Raw genomic sequence first — 17500 nt, 5'->3', positions numbered from 1 at the left:
ACACATCGAAATCTGGTGGGTAGGAAATAATCGCGTGAAAAGTAATATAACGTGTCTGTTATATACCCGGACGGTAACTTCAACGGGGGAGTGAAACTCCTCGAGCTCTACGTAGCAACACTTACCAATGGCAGGAACACCGCAGGCGTGTACCACGCTACGTTAAAGTGTATCCAGGGCTACGCTAACAACTAAAGGTAACTAACAACAGCATCAAATTCTTAAATCACCCACGACCCATGACCCACGATCCACCACCGATAGAAATTTTCAAGCAAAAAAGTGAATTAGAGTTGTACCTTTCACTGTAGGAAAAACATCTAAATACAGGCATCTAATCGTTTAATTATTTCCAACAGAATGTTTATTTCCATTAAATCAATCATTATATAAACAATCTTATCAAGTATTCAATATTCTTATTAATTTCATGAAGAAGATTAGAACCTATGTAAATAATTTTGCGTAACCTGTTATTGTGATATTTTCTACTCGTCCTCTCATTCAAAGGCCTCCTTGAAACAAAGGAGAAGACATCACCAGTCGACCCATATCCTATCGCACGAAAATGACATCGTCTTTGATAAAACCTGCTCTTCTTGCATTCTTGTTCTGCCAGATATTTCAAGGTGCGTTTTTAAACGTGTTCATAAATTCGTCATTCTTAGGCTATGATTACAGTGGACTTTCCCTTTTCTTCCGCATTTCGGAAGCAACCACAATCGCAAGATTACAATTTTTTTTCTTCCTGCATTTCAATAACTATACATGTTGAAAACCTCTTACAAGTGAATGACGTTTGCATGACCAAACGGCTGGTCGCCTAAAATTCGAACATCCTCTTCTTTTTTACACGTATATTAACGGAAAAATGAACGGGTCAGGATTGTGGTACAGCATGCCCGTAGTGAACGATAAGCATTCTGACGAGCTGATCTTCTCCAACTTTGACTACCCGCTGTATCTGCACCCCTATATGGAGCTTAGGGTCTGGTTGTGCGAAGACTTGAAGAACTGGTCTGAAAGCGATAACCAGGGTAGGGTGTGTGTTGATGTTTTCGCGTACGTCCTCGGGGACATAGGAGTAAGTGCTGGAGGGTCTCCTGGAGGAGGGACGTCACGAGCGCAGGCCCTGCTGAAAAACCTGAAAACAAGCCTGAGTAGCATCATACAGAAGAACTGGAAGTAGACAAAAAGTAAACAGAAGAATGCATTGTTAGCATTTGCATGATTGTTAACAGGTTGTTTGTTATTGGTAGCTAGCCTAGGAAAGCTGGTGTTAAATATATAGCAACTACAAACAACTCCTGTAGTTGTTTGCTTATCTAGATTGTCTCACTCAAGACTGCGATACCTTTGCTTTTTTATCTGATTCTCAGTCTGTTTTTCTACAAAAGAGTGAGCTGCATGAACATGAATTGTTAATCGCAGGATTACCACTTACCTTGATAGCAGGGCAACCACGTACCCCTTTTACATTTTACTGACATGAAAAGGCATAAACACACGCCAAGGCAGGATGCTAACTTGAAAACCTGGAAGTTAATTTAGTCTCTGGTTTCACCGAAAGTAACGATTTCTATAATGCTTAATTAAACTACCTGTTCAAAACTTAAATTAACTTTTTGATTGTATCCTCGGTTTTGCATTATGCTTAATGAAGTTATTGCTGTCGAGTTAAGCCTCAACATATGAAAGCAATATTCCAGAATACAGGTCATGGGAAAGGGAAAAATTATCCCAATTACTGCATAGCAAATAATAATAATAATAATAATAATAATAATAATAATAATAACAATAATAATAGTAAACGTGGAGAAAACTTGGAAATGAAAACAACAACTGTCCCAGTGATCATTGGAGCTTTCGGGCTTGTCAAGAAGGGAACAGAAAACTACATTGGCAAGATCCCAGGCAATATCAGAATAACAGAGCTACAGAAGACCGTCCTCCTTGGAACTGCTCACATACTTAGGAGGACTCTATCCATCAAGTAATCCAGCTGACTTATGACTGCCCTAGGCTCATGGATTGAACTCGGCACCATAAGTTAAAAGCGGCAAGACTTTAAGGACTTATAATAATAACAATAATAATGATAATAATAATAATAATAACAATAATAATGATAATAACAATAATAATGATAATAACAATAATAATGATAATAATAACTAACAATAAGTTTATTAATGTGTCGAGATTGTTTAGCCGAGAAATAACCCTCTACTAATAAAGGACACCTACTTGAAAAGAAATTATAAAACCTAAGAATATTTTAAAAACTAGTCTATTTACAAGTTAGAAACTTAAGAGTAAATAGTATTTAGTAAAGATAATTTATATTTTGACACCAGGGCTCAGAGGGTTAACTATAGCGTGTTACACTCAATTGATCCTGGATTCAAGCGCGTCTGTTGTAAAGTTGTTCTTCTTCAAACAGATGTTCCTTGGGCTTCAACGGCACCGTAAATACCTTAAACGTTCAACATCAGCATTAATACGATGGATTTACCCGAGGACCTCAACAGAAAGCAATTTATACAAAGATATTTATACAATTACGTTTTGGTATAAGGACCTGTATGCAAGGGCCTTAATACAAGGACCTCTATTGAGGACTGTATACCAGGACCATCACTCAAAGGCCTTGGTACAGTTATCCTTATACAAAGAGCTTTGTACAAGTACTTTTGTATAAGGACATTTATCAAATGTGTACAAAGGCCTTTACATAAAGGTCTTCCAGTACATTCAAAGGCCTTTATATAGGGGCCTTAGAAAAGAGACCCTACCTTCTACAACGGCCTTCACTTGGGGTCCTTGATGTAAGAAAGGTCCTTCATGAATTTGATCACATCGAGATATTCTACGATCGTGTATCGATTGATCCATTCATCTCTGTCTTGATGCATAAGATCAGTCGTCACCGACAGTAGTCATAAAAAATAACACTCCACGATTTAAGATCGAATAGCAATCTTGAATGGTGGAGAAAGAGGTAAATTGGCGATCTTGTATCAATTAACGATCCAAGATGGCCGAAAGGACTTGTATACGAGCCATGTATAAGCAGAAAATGGTAAAGATTTTCTGTTATATACATAACTTTGAATTTTTGATATACGTTTGATCGAAAACATAATTAAACAACTTTAGGCAGTGAAGTAACGAAATGAACGTTAGATAAGTTTATCCACTACTTTGTCATAAGCTCTTCTCGCCCTGTAGCGCATGACCATTTCTCTCTCGACAGACAAATAAAAGGGACAGGTTATAGTGAACGATTAAGTTAAGTGTTCATCAATGGATAATGTGTTTGTGTGTAAATCCCAATATATCCTTTTTGCTTTACGTTCAAACTCGAATTCACTCTAGCTTTCTTTAGTGTTTGGATCACGTTTTGTAAAAAAAAAAGCGCTCGGCCGTTTCCTGATTGTTTGTTCTAAACCCAAGCCAACAAAAAGTATGTGACGATATTTGCCTAGTATCCTCTTAGCTAGCCAATCAGGGCGCAAGCTATGTCACCAACATTTTACACTAGGGAAAAGCAAACTAAACAATCATACTGTGTTATAGCACAACACTTGAACTGCAAGCGTTGAATAAGCAGTAATTACAAGACGGTAATAATTACCTGTGCAGACAAGGCCGGTTCCACTCCAAGTTCCATTTTCTGTACATCTTCTAACCACTGAACCTTTCGCTTCAAATCCTTCATTACAAGAAAACCTGCATACGGTGCCATATAACATCCCTGTTGTACTACAGCCCAATAGTTTACTATTGGCCGGTAATGGTAACGTCGCGCACGTGACAGCTAAATAGGGAATAAATCAATAGTTTGCGTGACTGTCACATCATACTTGTGTGACGAACAGATCTGTCACACTTGTCGCGTAGAACCCCAGTGAATAATTCTCGTGCACACGCTTCAAATATTAGGCAACTGAGTAAAATAAGCTTACGGTCTAGATCTAAACGAGAAGCAACATAATCTTTAGTTTGCTCTCAGCAAGTGAACATGCTGTTAAATTAAAAGTAACCAATCGAATGTGGTTTATCGTGGTCTGTACTCTTATCGACAACGAGAACGCGTCATCACAGTGGTCAAAATGTTGTGGACTCACGAGGCGCAGCCGAGTGAGTCCGCAGCCACATTAAATTCGATTTGTTTTATACCACAATATCAAAGATATCAAAAGAAATCTTTGTCAAGAATTGTTGACAGTTGAGAAAACCAGTTGAACCACCAGTTGAACCAGTTCTGCAACAGTAAAAACGTGTTGCTTAAACAAATTTAAATCCTCACGGTAACTGGATGTTTTGGCTGCTAACTTAAATAATTAAAAACATCCTAAGAAACTCACCTGCTCTTCCATTACCGCAATGCCGAGTATAGCAGTAATACGTTCTCGGCAACTCGTAGACAAAATGTGAACCACAGTTCTTTATTCTGATATTTTGATACCGATTACAACAGTAGTTGTACCAGTGATAACAGACTGTACGAGTGACCACATCTTCGGCGATTGTAGGGTGTGCGCCAGAAAGCCAAACTGGTTCGTGAGTGCCGCAGTGGTTCATGGGAACACATTTGTCCGCCATCCGATCCCCGGCAGCTCCTTGGAAACGGTACCAACCTGGTACCAGGTCCCTATCGCATCTATAGTTGCTGGCGTTGATCACTGTGTGTCCTTGGGCGCGGTCTGCTTCGCTCAGGACTGTGTGATTTTTACATCCATCCACTGTAAGTAAGGACACATCAGTTGGCTACAGTAACGACAAAACTGCATTTGGTAACTACAGAGTAGTTACAAATACCAAAACCGAGTGAGTCACGAGTGATAAATGTACAGCACGCAGGGAGTTTAAAAAAATATATCCGGATGAATGAGCATGGCGATTAAATCCTGGAGGAGTAACTTGCGGTGAGCTAGCTTTCCATCCAGGGGGAGTAGAGATCTATAAATAATTGTAGTCTGGGAAACCGGAGATGAACGTCGGCCCGATGGGCCACCATGTCTGAACGCAGACTTTCTCGAATCTCTAAAGCAAACAGAGTCTTATGGAAAGTGGTATTCGACAATCACCTTTTTTCCAAAAGAATACAATTAAATTAACCATCAATTTAACCTGTTCCGCAACAGTGAAAACGTGTTGCCTGAACAAATTTAAATCCTCGCTGTAACTTGATGTTTTGGCTGCTGACTGAAATAATTAAAAACATCCTGAGAAACCTACCTGCGCTTCCGTTACCACAATATCGAGTATTGCAGAAATACAGCCTCGGTAACTCGTACACGAAATATGCACCACAGTTCTTTATTCTGATATTGTGATACCAATAACAGCAGGAGTATGACCAGGAAAAACAGACTCTACGAGTGACCACACCTTCGGCGATTGTAGGGTGTGCGCCAGAAAGCCAACCTGGAAAGTAAGTACCGCAGTGAAGTAAGGGAACACATTTGTCCGCCATCCGATCTCCGGCATCTCCTTGAAAACGATACCAACCTGGTACCAGGTCAAAGTGATCGCATCTATAGTTGCTGACGTTAATCACTATGTGCCCTTGAGCACGGTCTGCTTCATTCAGGACTGTGTAATTTTTACATCCATCCACTACAAGTAAGGACACATCAATTGGCTACAGTAACGACAAAACTGCATCTCGTAACTAAAGAGTTGTAACAAATACCAAAACCGTGTGAGTCACGTGTGATAAATGCACAGCACGCAGGAGAGTTTTAAAAAATATCCCGATGAATGGGTGTGGCGATCAAATCCTGGAGGATTAACTTGCGATGAACTAGCTTTCCATCGAGCGGGGGGAGGGGGGGGGGGGGTTTGGTGGAAATCTATAAATAATTGTAGTCTGAGAAACCGGAGATGAACGTCGGCCTGATGGACCGCCATGTTTGCATGCAGACTTTCTTGAATGTCTAAAGCAAATACGCTACGTTCTATAGATATTTGACTTTAACCTAACTAGCTATAGTTATTCTGGTGTGTTTTAAGGACGTTCGCGCGAAAATTTTCCAGTCAATAGATTTTTTAAAATTTTTTACTGCAATTAGATAATGATTTACCTGTTACAGAGATGCCAAAAAAATTGGGGGTCACCGACGTCGTTTCGGAGATAAAGCGTGTGGAAAACTACCCTGATTTTGAAAAATTGGCGCACGTAATTCAGCATGGTCTACAGGGGTTTAAAGTTAAAAATATCGAAGGTGAGTCAACTGAGGCAAGCGACCTCTGTCATAATTTGTAGAAGTGGGTCTGTTGAGTAAATAATTCCAAATATTACCAACGTTTCCACAAAACTTAACTCTTCAAAAGGCGTTTGAAACCGTCGCACAGACAAACGAAGACCTAAAAAGAACGGAATTCGATGGTGCGTTTTGCAAAAAATCCAAACTTTTAGTCGATAGATTTTCTTCATTTTCTCGCTAAACGTAAAAATTCGCTAGAGAAAATGATCCATCAAAAAAGAATTAGGGGTCACCGAACGTTCAAGATCGTTAAATCCAGGAAAAGCTATTGCAATGGCCATCTGCCCTACCATTGTTCATTTTGTTACTCAGCGTGCGCGCTCATGCATGACGTGGCGTGTAAATTTGCGTACGCAGTAAGGATGCGCAGAAACAGTTAGCGCGAACGTCTTAAAGGTTGCTTTTAAGAGGAAGAAATGAATTTCAGTAACACGCTTGGCTTTTTTCTTGTTTCCTGTGCAAAAAGGTGTAATGTTCGCACATGGTTATTTAATTGCATTTGGTCACTGGGGATTTTAAGCAAACCACGACGGCAACGACAACGAGAACGCCAGCAAACAAAGGCCTTAATAAGCAGAATAATGGCTGTGCGCGTGCGTTATAACCCTTTGTACGTTTCTTAGTCGTCCTCTGCAAAATAACAATGTAAAATGACTAAATTCTGCATATTTTGGAGAACGCGGAAGACCCCTGCATTTTTTTTATTCTTAATGGCATTGAACTCTGGTATTGCACGTTTAGTTTGAGCAAGTTTTGATTTTGATGGGCGCACTGAACAGATCTAAACAATTGCGAAGTAGTAGGGTAAAATATAGATTCACTTTTTATTAGGCGATGTCCTCTGGGTCCCCGTCGTCTTTGCTTAAGCTAACTAATTTTTTTTCTCACTCTAAACTACAATGGAGAACATGGAACAGAGACGTACGTAAAACAATTTCTTTCAAGAAAGCTAAGTTTTGCGCCAAATTATCATGGAAGCCGCTGTTGGGTTAGAAAGAGTACATTTGGTACCTTTCATTAAGAGAATGAAAACTGAAAGGTACCGTGTTTCGTAGTAATAGGGAAAGCAGATATATATATATATATATATATATATATATATATATATATATATATATATATATATATATATTTAGAGAGGAAGCCACATCGGCCTTAGCTGGTTTTCATGTGACTCCTGCGTCCTGGTGGAACTGGAATTTGGAGATGCTGCTTTTTGTGGAGGGAGGAAAACCCGAGAACCCGGAGAAAGACCCTCGGAGCAAGGTGATCGTGAACTAGCAACAAACTCAACCCACATATTGCACCGGGCCGGAACAAAACCCGGGCCACATTGGTGGGCAGCGAGCGCTCTCACCACTGCGCCATCTTTGCTCTCCGATGTAAATGTTGGCTGTTAATGATTAAGAACCAGAGGATAGGTTTTATTGTAATATTTTTACTAATACGGTAAGAATTGCGCGACATGGAAGCTTCTGTAAACGCATATGTTACGTATTACCTGTAAGAGTAAGAGTCGAAAGACTTCAAAGTCACCTTATATTTGAAATGTTAAGATACCACTGAACCACCTCTGGAGAATGTTTTCAAACTTTGTTTGATGATGGATGATGATGACTGCTTGATGACTGATTGTTGACTGGCACACTCAAAAAGGCAAACAAGGTAAATTACCTGCGCTGCCGTTACCACAGTAACCAAGATCGCAAACAGGCGGGTTTTGTAGCTCATACACGAAGAAAGCTCCACAGTTCCTGACTCTGATATTGTTACTCCAGTAACAGCAGTTTCTTGACTGGTACCAGAATTTATAACTGTTACGATAACAGACTCTACGAGTGACCACACCTTCAGCGACTGTCGGGTGTACGCCATTAAGCCAACCTGGATGGTATGTACCGCAGTGACGTCTGGGAACACATTTGTCCGCCATCCGATCTCCGGCAGCTCCTTGGAAACGATACCAACCTGGTACCAGGTCACCCCTATCGCATCTATAACTGCTGGCGTTGATCACTGTGTCCTTGAGCGCGGTCTGCTTCATTCAGGACTGTGTAATTTTTACACCCATCCACTGAAAATAAGGACACATCAGTTGGCCGCAGTAACGACAGAACTGCAAACTACATTTCTTAACGAAACAGTAGTGGCAAATAAAAAAAATGAGTCATGAGCGAAAATGACAAAAGCGGTCATCTTGGATCGCTGACATTGTTCAACACGGTCTGCTTCGTTCAGAACTGTGTAATTTTTACGCCCAGTTTACAGAGCCAGCTTTCCATCAAAGTCCCGGATTATTCCCGGGGCAGGGATTGACGCTCTTGGAATTAAGTGACACACTATAAATTTGAATATAGTGTGTTATAATGCTTTAAAAGAATTTGAATTTGTCCCCCAAAATAAGTAAGTATACGTATAAATGTTTCGCCCGTATAGGGTGGCGCCTCTCTACAACACGATACACTCTTGGCTTGAATCCCTGACTTGATCGAAAGAAATCTCGCAGGCAATGAACTCCAGCAAAATTGAATTTCGTTCGTTGAGCATGGCAAATAAATTACTTGAAAAGAGTATAAAATATTAGATAGATATTTCACTCTTCTCAATAGCATGTTCCTCCAAAATGAAAACGATGCGCATTATTTTGCATGAAGCAAATTTTCCAAATTTACTTTACGTAAAAAACATGTTTCCTTTCTAATTAAAGAATTCTTGTTTAGTCACTTAAATCTCACTTTTCTACAAAGAAGAATAATAATACGCTGCATCACGGTCCCGTGAACAGTAAAAGACGTCAAAATGAATCTCAGAATTTATTATGAGGCAAGGCCCCATCCTAGTATCACTAAAATTCATTATTATTTTTCATTTATTCTCCACAATCATTGAATTAAATGACTGCTTCGCAGTAGCCTCGCTCGCTTTTACTTTCACGTGCGTTGAAAAATAGAGAGGCTGTCTACACGCTACATTTTCCGAGCTTAGGGCTACCATTTGATGAATCGTGCCTCGAACTGTACCGCGCGTACACCCCGAAGGATCTCGGGAGTACCGCGCACCGGAAGTAATGTTCATTCTGTTCCAACAAGTAGACAGCAACGTACCACAAGAACAAAATAACCGTTTATTTTGAAAGTCATTCTTCCTGATATATACATTATAGCGAGGCTAACGTGCACCTTAGTACCGAGGCTACCTAGGCTACTATACATAACACATTGGCTATTAGTTGGCGCGTTAATCAATAACATCAGTCATAAATTTTTTTTAGCGACCGGTAGAGGCCACCGTGGTTTGTTAGGTTAGTGGAATTGCGAATAAAAATATCCATTTGTCGAATCGACAAATCAAAACTTCTCTTTTTTCCGGTGGAATCTTGAAGACAGTATAAGGCAACTGAACTTAGCGCAGTTGTAACCATTCACCCATAAGTATTACTTACCATTTACAGAAGACGTTGTTGTTGGTTTTACTGTTGATGCTATCGTTGGTTCCACGCCGGTCTCAGTGGTTGAGATGGGTGCTGAGGTGACTTGCGATGGGTTTACTAAATGTGACACTGAATGCAATGCAGCAGTCGTAAATCATGCTGCGGTGGAGGGTCCCACATTTAATGTCTGTACTGTTACGTAAGACAATGGCATATCTTTTGTGCCGCTGGGTAATACCACATTAATAGCTGCACTGGACGATTCCACAGTGTTTCCTGTGCTGGACGTCTCCCTACTTATTTCGCCGCTGGGCGATCCCACATTTAGTGTTGCAGCGGACGATTCCACGAATGTTATTGGACTAAGCGATGCTACACTTGGGGTAGCGGTGCTCTGACCTACAAAAACCACAACAATAACAACTGGTTTTATTTACGTGATCATAGATACATACAGTGTTGCAAAAGCTTTTGTAGACTAAAACTACACCAGAAGAAGGATATGATAAAGCAATCAAGTTACACCGATTTGATTTGAAAGAAGAATATTGCGTACATCAAAGCAAGATGAAATGAATTTTGCTAATTGAATATTAACAGAATGGACATGATGATTTCTAGCACTCACAAGTTCGCCGATGGCTTGTAACGAAGATGATTGTTTAAAAGTCGGAACGCTATCTTCTATTTAACAAATAGATTCCATGTTGCCGTGCGTCTGTTTAGTAATAGAGCATAGATGACGTCGAAATGTGGCAACAGAACGGGGCGATAGCCGGTTGGTGTCTTTACCACATTTTGACGTCTTCTGTGATCTATTATTGAACAGAGTCACGGCAACGTAACATAGAATCTAATTTTTTTATAGAATAAAGAAACAAACTGCTACAGAAAAAAGCTTTTTTTTTTAATCTCAAAATCTTTCACATCACTCGAAAGCCGGCCTTTGCCCACTTTGGCAAACAAGAAAATAGCAGCTTGACGTAATCTATTGTCTGTACAAAATAAAGCCGCATTCCCATTGGTTGCCATGCGTAGCAAAGAATTGTTTTTGACCTAAGAAAATCACGCCCATGTCAAACTCGCTTCTCGTGGAGTGAAAACTTACAGCGAAAGCAGAATTGAACTGCGAAAATTACAAATCTTAAAGAAAATGGTGGAAAAGTCAAGTCAGTTTTAGTCATCGGAGCAGCCCTGCGAGCCGAAAAGTTGAACGTTGACTTGAATATTGCAGGAGTTGAAAAATACGGTCAGAAAACCTGCGGTTGCGGTCAACGGTGGAGGCCATTTGATTCGGGTTTTGAATGAACGGAATTTGTGTCCTCTGTAGTTGGTGCTTCTCAAATCAGTTTGATGTAGTGTGGGAGCCACCTTATAGCTGCGATACAGTTGGCCGTGAGCTGTAGTGAGTTATACTTTGCTCGCTGCTGTGCCCTGACACTTAAGCTTACGTGTTTATTTTAAATGACTTTAAGAAGTGATGCTTTGATGTTGCATTCCTGACATCAATCTGTATGAACAATTATTTTGAGACTGAGAAAAATTTAATTTTTTAAATTAATTAATCTCATAAACATTTTGTTTATACATTTCAAGACCAATTTTGTGTTTGGCTTGGTCTCGCTCGACTGCCGACTGAGACCGCTCGATTATTTTTTCAGAGTCCGGCATTTTCGAAGAAAGAAACGGCTTTTTCTTTCTTCATCTGTTTCTCGTGCCTGTTCAATACCTTGATAGACTTAAAATACAAACTATAACTTCTTTGCGCCCGAAAGCATGTCAGCTACGAAGGAAATGGAAGTGCTAAAACTCAATACTTAAAACGAGGATCGTTACGTTCGGCCCTCAATGGTAACTTTATTGAAGAGATGCCAATACAGTGTTCTTGTTTTTTATCTTAGATATTGTTGCCAGCGTTTATTTAATTGCAATTGTGGACTTCATAATGGCCGCTAAGGCCCAGACATTCGCAGGCAATTTAGTGTAGTTGTTACTTACCTCTTTCAAATGCTTACCAACGTTGGAATATATTGCAAGATGTGTTATGGTGCTACAGGGTGGCGAAGGTATTTTACGTCGATACATTGCGTGCGTATCCACCCGATGTCGTGTGTTATACTGGCGCAGGAACGGCAACGTATGAATAATCATGGCAGTTATGTAGACGACTAAAGCAGTTGTCTACTTCACTTTTATCGGGCGTTATTTTCACTACTGCCTGAGTTGTTTACATTATAATTCATGCATGTCATTATATCATTTTACGCAGTTTAAAACTCAGGAACTTTCATGTAACTTTACTTGCAATGTGATTAAAATTGTGTTTTCTTTGTCTTCTTTCTACCGAGTCTAAGGCCATATTTTCGCCATCGTTGCGGAAACTTAACACCTACGTACGGTAAACTTACAAGCTTATTATGATGAAAACATTGAAGAAAAATGATTAAACTTCCGAAATCAGAAACTGGTTATGAGAAAGCAAGAGTATCACGAACAATATGAAGATGAATCTCAGAATTTTTGATTACGAGACAGAGCCTCATCCGAGTATCATTGGAATGAATTGCAATTTAACCCAAGTTTTGAAACAGATTTGCAGAAAGTTGTGGCAACTAGCTCAGTTTTGCAAGAAATCACATTATATAAAAGCATGCAAAGAGTTGAGAAACCAAAACAGATGTTTCTCTAGACACACGTCGAACAGTTTATTGAGAGGCTCACTAAATTTTGCTTGTCATAATATTAGCGGTAGTCCATGTTTGTCATCGTTTAGAACATTTGAAATTATGAAATAAGGACGGATGAATAGAAATCAGACCCATTCCTCGGAAGCTATGTCTGAACTTTTCCTCACTTAGTCTAAAAGAAAAGTGATTCAATCTTTAGAACATGTAGAGATTGTATAACACCGGCCTTGAACCATGCGAAATCAGTGGATGCGTTATAAGCAAAGCATAAATTATGACATACCGTCACTACCTCCCACATGGTAAAGCGAGAAGCACAATACAATGAATGTTTTCATTTCTCTCCTTATGCTAACAGTTCAGCCATATCTTGAATAAAACACAACGCTTGTGCTAAAAACTCCACCGACCGCTCGACTCAGACAAACTGTGCACCGCTTGATTGACAACTTGTTGTTCGTGCGAAGCAAAGCGTGACCAATATACACTTGGAATCTCTAAAATGTTTTCTTGATTGCAGTGAAGGACCGAGTTATATGAACACACTACTGTCTTGTAAAAGAACGTTCTTTGAGAAAGTAAGAAAAACTATTATGAAGAAAATTGTCAAGAGTTTGTACTTCAGTGGTAGTTGTAAGGAGTGTGCTTCCGTGTTTCTCAGTAAAGATAATCACGAATTCTTTTCCTGTTTGTATTGTCTGGATGGGAGTGACTTCTTCTAAATTGTTTACATTTTTTGTATCTTTGCTAGCCTTTTCCTTTTTAACTTAGAAAATATTATTTTCCAAGTTGCAGTGGTGAAGCGATTGCACCTCAGCACTCCTTCACTCCTTCACTGTCACTTCCTGTTAGACATTTGGAACCCAGGGAAGCTCCCATATGAAAAGGTCAGGGATGCTCGTCGGAAAATTTGAATTTAACTTCTAAAGGGGACTAATGTAGGAACTACTCAAGCTTAATTAGAACCCTAAAAGATACCACTTAAGGTGGCTCAAAACAGTTTCCAGCACTTAGATTTTGATGGGTCGTTACAACCACTCTATCACTTGCTACAACCATGTTATCAAAAGCTGCCCGATCCTTGGTGAGCACGCTATCGTAATTTTCGTGACACGGTACACTTAAAAATGGCCAACTGCATATCAAAGTCAGGCTCAAACAGAGAGCATCAAGCTGGTATTAAGACTACTTCCAGAGGCGAGAACAACTGTTTTGTCGTCAAAGAGAAGTTTCCAAATGTAGAGAGAGCACCACAGCACAAATTCTCCTCTCCTCGCAATCCCAGTTTAACAACTTCTTCTCCCCCGCAGACCCCACCCACACAATTCCTTCAGTGTGCACGTGCCTAGAGAACATATTTCGGAACTAACAATGGAGGCTTACATTTGCTAAAGTGACAAGCGTTACACACCAAAATCCGGTGGGTGGGAAACAATCGCGTGAAAACATATCACGTCTTTTCAATAAACGAAAGGTAACTTCAACAGGTGTGTGGGACACTTCTTTGTAGCAACACGTAACAATAGAAGGGACACCGCGGGCCTGCACCACGCTACGTTGAAGTGTGTTCAGGGCTACGCCAATAACTAAACAGTAACTAACAACAGAATCAAATTCTTAAATCACCCACGAGTTGTACCCACCATCCACTACCCACGACCCACGACCGTTAGAAATTTACGAGCAAAAAAGTGGATTAGAGTTGTGCTGCGTTGAAGTGTGTTCAGGGCTCCGCTAACAACTAAACAGTAACTAACAACAGAATCAAATTCTTAAATCACCCACGAGTTGTACCCACGACCCACGAACGATAGAAATATTCGAGCAAAAAAGTGGATTAGAGTTGTGCCTTTTCTTGTGGGAAAAACATGTAAATACAAGCATCTAATTGTTTAATTCTTTCCAACAGAATGTTTATTTCCATTAAATCAATCAGATTTAATATTCTTATTAATTTCTTGAAGAAAATTAGAACCTATGCAAATATTTTTTGCGTAACCGATTGTGACATTTCTACTCGTCCTCGCACTCAAAGGCCTCCTTGAAACAAAGGAGAAGACATCGCCAGTCGACCCATATTCCATCACACGAAAATGACATCGTCTTTGATAAAACCTGCATGCTCTTCTTGCATTCTTGTTTTACCAGGTATTTCAAGGTGCGTTTTTAAATGTGTTCATAAATTCGTCATTCTATCATTACAGTAGACTTTGTCTTTTCTTCAAAGTTTCGTAAGCAATCACAATTGCAAGATATCAATTTTTTTCTTCATTCACTACAATAACTATATGTCTTAAAAACCTCTTAAAAGTGAGTAAGGTTTGCATCAAAAAAACGGATGGTTGCATAAAATTCAAAATCTCTTCTACTTTTCTGTACGTAAATCAACGTAAAAAATATGGTCCAAAATTTCTTGTCAAGAGATTATATATTTGCAGTTGGAACGCTTTCCTATATTAGGTAAAAGCCTCATTTCCTTAGCTGAAGGGTTTTCTTTTATTAATAAAGCAATCATTTCTTTGCGTTTTCTGCTGCACAGGAACACAAAACGTGCATTTTCCTTTCGATATAAGGAATCCCATTTTAGTTAATCTTCTTAAGTAGTAACAACCCTAGTTTATTGACGGTTTAATATTACTTCTTTGTGAGTCTTCTATCTAGAGAAGCTGAAAAGATTTCAACTGCTAATTGAAAATGTTCAAAATTTTAACTTTGAGCTGAAAAAAAAAAAGACTCAAATAGCTGATAGTTGAGAAGTGGGCTAAAATTTTAAGTGATAGCTGAGAATAGCCGAACATCAAATAACTGAGATTCCATCGCTATCTTGAGACTCTCTTTTCAATTTGGAAAAAAAATTCGAGATCCAAATGAGCTTTGAACCAACTACCCATCGTAATCCAAGGCATACCCTTTGACTAGAACCGCATCGCGGCTATTTTTTTTTTCAGTCTGTTTTTTTTTTCCGAGTTGATGTTGTTTCTACGTTTAAAGTTCCTTATAATATTCACTTTAGAGGGTATTTGGTTGCATCTTTGAGATTCCTCAATGTGACTGCGCGATGCAGTTACTGAGTTCATGAGTACCAAGTCATCATTTGGCTGTGTGACCGCACGATGCGGTTCCAGTCAAAGACCCACATTTCATCCTTGCTCATCATAGAGGCTCCAGTAGCTCAGTAGTTAGAGCGTGCAGTTAGATCACTTAGGGTCGTGGGCTCAAATCCCATCTGGAACTCGGATATTTTTCCGAGTTAATGTTATTTCTACATTTAAAATTTCTGATCTACTCTTCACTTTGAAAGTAATTCTGTACATCAGAAAAATTCTTTACGATACTGTGGCATAGCTTATTTAATAAGTTCTGATTGTTGTTTGAATTTTTCTAACAGCGAAGCTTCTTGGTATCAAATTAACTATGGTCACCATCCCGTATGGTTCGAAGCCAGAAACAACCGTCCAGGTTACGTGATATACCGAGGCGCGCAAGGCATGCTAGTCGGTGCCCTGAAGCTTGTTTACCGAAGCGGCGAGGTGAGGTGCGTCTCTGACGTCGCCTACAACAGTCACTGGGGTTGCCATGGTTACAGCTCCTTTAAGGCATACCCTTTAAACGTCATCATTACCGACAGACACGACAACGTGATATTTCCCCTGCAGCAGTTTATAAAGCACGGGTCAGGATTGTGGTACACCATGCCCGTAGTGGACGATAAGCATTCTGACGAGCTGGTCTTCTCCAACTTTGACTACCCGCTGTATCTGCACCCCTATATGGAGCTCAGGGTCTGGTTCGGCGAAGACTTGAAGAACTGGGCCGAAAGCGATAACCAGGGCAGGGTGTGTGTTGATGTTTTCGCTTACGTCATCGGGGACATAGGAGCGAGTGCCGGAGGGTCTCCCGGAGGAGGGACCTCAAGAGCGCAGGCCCTGCTGAAAAACCTGAAAACGAGCCTGAGTAGCATCATGCAGAAGAACTGGAAGTAAACACAAAGTAAACAGAAGAATACGTTGTTAGCATGTGCATGATTGTAAACAGTTCTTTGTTATTTGTAGCTGGAAAATCTAATGTAAAATAAACAGCTTGTCAGAGCATCCCCTTGTAGTTTTTTTCGGTTATATAGATTGTATTACTCACTAAACTGCCTCCTTCGTTGAAAACTAACTCAAGACTGCAATAGGTTTGCTTTTTATCAGATTCTCAGTCTGTTGTTCTTTAAAAGAATGCGCTGCATGACTGATGAATTGCTGATCACAGGGTAACCACTTACCATGATCACAGGATTACCACTTACCATGATCACAGGATTACCACTTACCTTGATCACAGGCTAGTAGTCTACACATGGTTATCTAGTTACCTTCACAGGGTTAACATTTGCCTTCGCCCGTAGAAGTCTACCACCTACGTTCTACTCTCACATGATTCCTTAACCACCCCCTGCCCCCTTCCACCCTAAGCCCCAACCTAAGGGTGATCGACACTGTATTTCTGATTACAGAGTACCAACACGGAAAGGCATAAACATGAAAAGCCTGGAGTTAACTCCAAAACCCAACCGTGTATTTAGCCTCTAGTCTCATATTGAAAACAACCGATTTCTATAACACTTATTAAACTACCTACACAAAACCTAAATTACTCTATAATGTGCATCGAAGATCTTGTTGTCGAGTTGATCACCATCGTATGAAATGATATCTTTCAGAATACAGGTCATGGGAAAAGGAAAAATTATTCCAATTAATTAGTACATAACACATATGCTTAAACTAGTAAGGATTTTGACACATGAGGCTCAAAGCGTGGTTTACTCAATTGATCTTGGATTAAAACGCCTCTGTCGGTCGAAAAGGCGTCCTTCTTCAAACAGATGCTCCTTGGGCCTCAACGACACCGCAAATACCTTAAAATATTCAACATCAGCATTAATACAGTGGATTTACCCAAGGACCTCAACAGAAAGCAATTTATACAATTACGTTTTAGTATAAGGACCTGTATACAAGGGCCTTGATACTAGGACCTCTATTAATGACTGTATACAAGGACCATCGAACAAGGGCCTTGGTACAGTTATCCTAATACAAGGAGATTTGTACAAGTAC

At 39.8% G+C, this 17500-nt stretch overlaps 1 protein-coding gene and 1 pseudogene across 1 annotated transcript in view; one reads left to right on the top strand and one right to left on the bottom strand.

Moving 5' to 3' along the window:
- The window catches only part of LOC145502325 (uncharacterized), a 119818-nt gene that overhangs the window by 69762 nt on the left and 32556 nt on the right, over positions 1 to 17500 (bottom strand). Inside the window, 5 exon segments of the mRNA XM_081481588.1 lie at positions 3641 to 3823; positions 4374 to 4751; positions 5248 to 5628; positions 7953 to 8289; positions 8291 to 8352. Coding sequence (XP_081337714.1) covers positions 3641 to 3823; positions 4374 to 4751; positions 5248 to 5628; positions 7953 to 8289; positions 8291 to 8352 — 1341 coding nt within the window.
- Positions 14223 to 17500, top strand: part of LOC145502490 (uncharacterized) — a 4587-nt pseudogene continuing 1309 nt past the window's right edge.

Source organism: Orbicella franksi, chromosome 11 (genome assembly GCF_964199315.1).
Source record: "Orbicella franksi chromosome 11, jaOrbFran1.1, whole genome shotgun sequence".
NCBI classification, from domain to species: domain Eukaryota; kingdom Metazoa; phylum Cnidaria; class Anthozoa; order Scleractinia; family Merulinidae; genus Orbicella; species Orbicella franksi.
The sequence above is the reverse complement of the archived record's forward strand: the minus strand, read 5'-3'. Positions and strand labels throughout refer to the sequence as shown.